Source organism: Peromyscus eremicus, chromosome 4 (assembly GCF_949786415.1).
Source record: "Peromyscus eremicus chromosome 4, PerEre_H2_v1, whole genome shotgun sequence".
NCBI lineage: Eukaryota > Metazoa > Chordata > Mammalia > Rodentia > Cricetidae > Peromyscus > Peromyscus eremicus.
In genome coordinates, this window is record NC_081419.1 from 129,202,077 (window position 1) to 129,208,076 (window position 6,000).

Sequence of the window (6,000 nt, forward strand, 5' to 3'; positions counted from 1 at the left end):
AGCATGAAGACCTGAGGACCCTGAAGATACCTCAGTTGAGATTCTCCAGTTAAGGGAACAGAAAGACACCAACGGGGTACCATCAAACCAACAAATATGTACCATGTCAGGAAGCTTAGAAGGAAAGGAAATAAAGGGACAGGAAAAAGACTTGAAACAAAAACAGACTAACAGAAGGCATCAGGGAGGGGCTGGAGAGATGTCTCAGCAGTTAAGAGCACTGGCTGCTTTTCCTGAGGACCTGGATTTATTCCCAGCACCCATATGACAGCTCACAACCATCCATAATTCCAGTTCTAAGGGTTCCAACACTCTTTTCTGGCCTCCATAGGCACTGCACACATATGATCCATAGGCACACATTCAGGTGAACATTCACATACATAAAATAAAAGTAAATAAAATCTACACACACACACACACACACACACACACACACACAGCAGAAAATACCCCCAAATTTGTTCTACAACCTAAGAAATTCAACTAGCTTCAAGTAGGATAAATAAAAAAGATACATCATAAACTGTCAAAAGAGGAAGAGAAGATACAGAGAGAAAAAACAGTGTTGACTGCTGCAACTCATCATACACAAGGGGCCTCAGTAACACTGAACTGATTTATCCCCAGAAACTGCAGCAGCTGAAAAACTATGGGAGGAAATCCTCAAAATGTTAAATGAGAAAGACTGTCACAGCCCGAGCATGTTAGGACACAACCTGTAATGTCAGCACTCAAGCGCCTGAGGAAGAAGAATACTGGCAAGTTTGAGGCTAGTCTAAGTTACATCGTGAGACCATGCCTTAAAAAAAAAAAAAAAAAAAGTAAAATTTCTATATCCAGCAAAACTATCACTCAAAAGTAAAATGGAAGGTAAAACAAAACTTCCCAGATAAACAAAAACAGAGAGAATGTGTAGACAGCAAACAGAACCTCAAAAAAATATTCCTTCCGAATGAAATGAAAGGGCACTAGATGGGCTGACAAGTTGGCTCAATGGTTAAAAGCACTTGTTGCTCTTGCAGAGAACCTGGGTTCAGTTCCCAACACCCACATGGCAGCTCATGGCTGGCTGTAATTCTGGTCTCAGGGGATCCAACACCTTCTTCTGAGCCCAGTGGGTACAAAGCATGCACATGATGCACATATATACATGCAGGCAAAATATGCACATAAAATCATAAAATAATAAAAAGAGGATGCTACACAGTAATTCAAATCTACATGAGGAAATAAAATACATTGGCAAAGGTAACTACTTAAGTAAATAAAAATAGATTTTTTTTTTAAATTTTTAGGTCTCTGAGGTTTTTTTCTGGGGTGGGGCATGGGGGGTTTTGAGACAGGGTTTCTCTGTGTAGTCCTGGCTGTCCTGGAACTTGCTCTGTAGACCAGGCTGGCCTTAAACTCAGAGATCTGCCTGCCTGACTCCCAAGTGCTGGCACTAAGACTAAAGGCCTGTACTGCCGATGACCACCACCTGGCTTTAGGTCTCAATTTTTTAACTTAAAGTTAATTATAAAAGACAATTATAAGCCTGTTGATATACATATAGAAAGCTGTGATCTGAATGACAGTGGAATCATAAAACACAGGAACTAGAATAGAGCTTTATAGAAGCATAGTTCTTATATCTAGGAAATCAAATTGGTACCAATTTAAACTAAATTGGAATAAATTAGGGTGCAGGTCTGGCAGTGATGGCACACGCCTTTAATGCCAGCACTCAGGAGGCAGAACCAGGCAGATCTCTGTGAGGCTAGCCTGGTTTACAGAGATCCAGGACAGGCACCAAAAAACTACACGGAGAAACCCTGTCTCAAAAAAACAATATAAATAAATAAATAAATAAAAATAAAAAAATTAGGGTGCTAATTTTATTTCCAGTATAATCACAAAAACTATCCCCCCCACAAAAAAAAAAAAATACCATAAAACCTTTTACCATGGGTAGGTCTTATAGCTGAGTGGCGTACATCTGCCTAGCATAGCAAGGCATTTAAGGTCAGACTGACCTTGAGACAGTCTCAAAAAAACAAACAGATCAGGCATAGTGGTCTTTAATCCCAGCAATTGGAAGGCAGAGGTAGGCAGATCCTTGTAATCTTGAAGCCAACCTAAAGTACATGAGTTCCAGGACAGCCAGGGCTATGTAGAGAGAACCTATCTTTTTTTTTAAAAAAAGGCAGAGACAAGAGGATCAATGCAAGTTCAAGGTCAGCCAGAGCTACAAAGTGAGACACCCCACCCCAAAAAGCAAACAGCTTGGTCATTTCTCCAAAGATATATAAATGACCAATATAGAAGTTCAACATCACTTATCACTGGGGAAATGCAAATTTTAAAAAAGTATATATTATCTCATACCCATTAGAATGACTTTTACCCAAAAACAAAATAAACAAACAAAAACTAAGCTGCAGAGAAACTGAAATTTTTTGAATATTGGTGGTGCAAATGTAAAACAGCACATCAGCTGTCCAGTTTCCAGCATCCATATCACGTAGCTCATGACCACTCGGAACACACACACACACACACACACAGACACACACACACACACACACACACACACACTCTTAAAGACAAATTTAAAAAATAAATTAAATACAGGGATGTAATCCTGTTGGTAGAGTGCTTGCATGCACAAAGCCCCAGTTCCACTCCCAGTACCACATAAACCAGACATCATGGAGCATGCTTATAATTCCAGCACTGGAGAGGTGAAGGAGGATCTCATACCCAAGTTCAAGTCCAGTCTGGGATACTTGAGACACTGTCTCAAAGAGAAGAGGAAGAAATCATCACCACAGAAACAAAGTTTTTATTAGTTGATTCTCTGATCAAACCTAACAACGTCACTGATTTGTCTAGGGTCAGTGAGATGGCTCACTGGGAAAAGGCAACCAGATGGCCTGGATTTTATCACCGGGACTCACACGGTTGGAGAGAAGAACCTCAAGTTGTCATCTGACCTCCGCACTCAGTGTAGCATATGTGCCCGGCATGTGCACATGCACACACATAAATAAATCAGATCTCTGAGTTCAAGGTTAGCCTGGTCTACAGGGCAAGTTGCAGGACAGCCAAAGCTACACAGAGGAAACCCTGTCTTGAAAAACCAAAAAAGGAAGACAGACAGACAGACAGACAGGCAGAAAGAAAAGAAAGAAAGAAAGAAAGAAAGAAAGAAAGAAAGAAAGAAAGAAAGAAAGAAGAAAGAGAAAGAAAGGAAGGAAGGAAGGAAGGAAGGAAGGAAGGAAGGAAGGAAGGAAGGAAGGAAGGAAGGAAGAAAAAGAGAAAAAAAGAAAGTCTGAGGTGCCGGGCAGTGGTGGCATACGCCTTTAATCCCAGCATTTGGGAGGCAGAGGCAGGAGGATCTCTGAGTTCAAGGCTAGCCTGGTCTACAGAGCAAATTCCAGGATAGCCAAAGCTATACACACACACACAAACACACTATCTAAAAAAAAAACAAGAAAGAAAGAAAATCTGAGGCTCAGAGAAGTCAGATGCTTATTCAAGATTCCCCCTACAGCAGGTGGTGGAACCAAGATCCCCATGACTTTCCAGATCCTAGAGAGGTTCACTTTGTGTATTTGTGAAGGCCTTGCAAAGTGCAGTGCCCAGCCCAAATCCCGCTCCCAAGCAGGTGAGCAATAAACACCTACTACTGATTTCCACTTTGAATTAGCCCTAGGAGATTCACCATAGCTTCATCAAGCTCTGTTACAGTGTATTAGAAGACCTGGGGAGATTTTCTTTATCTAACCTTGCATTTTTGTGCCAAGAAAGATAAACAGGAAAAAGAGAAACAGGCACAACTGACAGAGGGCAGATGAGGTGGGTTTTATAGATGCTACTAATAAGAAGAAATGAACCTATAATAATCCCTATGCTCAGGAACAAGAAATTTTTTTTTTTTTTTTTTTTGAGCTGAGGATCGAACCCAGGGCCTTCACTGAGCTAAATCCCCAACCCAGGAACAAGAAATTTAAGCGATCTGGGCACAAATCTCCAAAGCAAATCAAGCTGTTCATTTCAGGTCTGCAGCCCAAAAAACTTTTGTTTTCTATTTCCCCCAAATTATCTGTCTCAAAACCTAATTTAGGGCTCAGCAGTAAATTCCTTATCTAGCATGTATGAGGCCTTGGGTTTAACCCTCAACACACACACACACACACACACACACACACACACACACACACACACACACACGTAATTTACAATAGACCAGTTGCCATTTACCCAGCCATCCTCAGATTTTAATTCAACTTCTGCCTTAGCATCTGTAATTACTTCAGCAAATGAATCCTTCTCTAGGCAACAGGAAGACACCTCAAACAAAATATCCTGAGCAGCAATTGAGAGTTCTGTACTTTGCTAGGGTGACAAGGACCATAAGTAGAGAATGTAGTTACTCACATATAAAATTATTAAAAACACATAAAATAACAATCCAAAAGTTTTCTTAACCCTTCCTAGAGGTCAGGAGTGACTCTCAAGAGATTTAAGGCCAAATCTCACGAGGGACGTGGGCAGAGCTCCCCAAGAAGATTAGAAATAATCTAGAAGTCTTTCTTTTCCTTCATTCATTTAACAAGTGTTAGGTTGTGCCAAATACAGTGCTGGGCAGTGAAAGCCATAGGGCCGTTTCGCCTAAAGCTTTTACACTGATAACCTATACATCCCACTGAACTATACAAGAATTCATTTAAAGTCTCTGAAACAAACTAAAGAAACCTCAGAATCCAAAGGGACTGCAAGCAGATATGTCCTCATTTTTCACATGGACCTGGAACCCCCAGCATCTGACTCAAGGTCACACTGTGACAGACGTGCAGCAGACGCCCCCCCCCCCAATTCCACCCCGACTCCAGTCAGTGCGTCCCGAGCTCTTCTCCCAGAGAGCGATCCTCATCACATAAAGATCCGAGGTCACTATCTTCTAAAAGGCGGAGAAGCCAAGGCCAAATGAGGGGTAAGGAGAAGTGGGAAGCTGTCCCGGTTTCCCTGTGGAAAGGCGGCCACGCAACCGAGCTGTGGCACAGGCTCCCCTACTTCTCCCCTGCTCTCCCGCCCCGCCCTCTCCAATCCCAACCTGGAGACGCGCGTGCGTCTATAGAAAAGTATTCCTGCACTCACAAGGACTCGCACCAGCAACGCCATGTTCCTCCACGATCATTTCCGGGTGAAGGGTGGGCTTCCGGGATCCCGGTTCTCACCACCCCCTCTGGACGCTGCCCTCTTGCTAAAGGGAGTCGGGCTCCGGCAGCGCAGGCGTAGATGTCGCACTGCGCACCCGCGCTTTCCCCGCTGTGGATCTGGATGGTGTTCCAGGGCGCGAGACTCCGTCCCGGCTGTGCGTCACAAGGGTCCACGTTCTTCCCCCACACCGCCTCCGGGACCCCGGCCTCTCACATCCCACTCACCCTTCGGTAACCCCTTGACGGCCGTTCCTTTCGTGACTCCACCCCCAGGAGACGACGGGGCGGAAGCCAGCAGGACCTCGGGTGTCCCGAGAGTTTAAAAAGAGCCCGGGGAGTATGAGAACCTACGAGCACGGTGCTGGAAAGCCAAGAAGGAAGGTTGTCACTTGCCAGACCTGACGCCTGGCAAAAGAGGAACTTGAGGCCTGTGGTTGGCTGGTTAATGGGAGCATCTTTGAATACTGATAGGAAAGAATTAGTAAATGAACAGCCTGCTGGTGGTGGCACACGCCTTTCATCCCAGCACTCCTGAGGCAGAGGCAGGCAGATCTCTGAGTTCGGGGCCAGCCCGGTCTACATAGAGGCTACTCAGAGAAACCCTGCCTTGAAAAAAATAGTTAGTAAATGAGGAGAAAGAAGGATGAAAGGAGTGCCTGTCCCAGGAGAAGTATAAAAAAGAAGATATTGCTGTTTGGGGGAGTGACAGGAAGTCGAAGAATTAGCAATTGAAGTACTTCCTCTCTACCCAGTCAATAAAGACCCACTGAGTATTCCATATGTACTGGACACCATC

The 6,000-nt window shown here is 43.9% G+C and overlaps 1 protein-coding gene across 1 annotated transcript in view; it reads right to left on the reverse strand.

The window, feature by feature from the left end:
* LOC131909856 (ubiquinol-cytochrome-c reductase complex assembly factor 1) overlaps positions 1–5,345 on the reverse strand; it is a 90,989-nt gene extending 85,644 nt beyond the window's left edge. Inside the window, exon 1 of the mRNA XM_059261734.1 lies at positions 5,143–5,345. Coding sequence (XP_059117717.1) covers positions 5,143–5,166 — 24 coding nt within the window. The 5' untranslated portion in view covers positions 5,167–5,345. The remainder of the gene's footprint in view (positions 1–5,142) is intronic.
* Between the last annotated feature and the right edge of the window lie 655 nt (positions 5,346–6,000).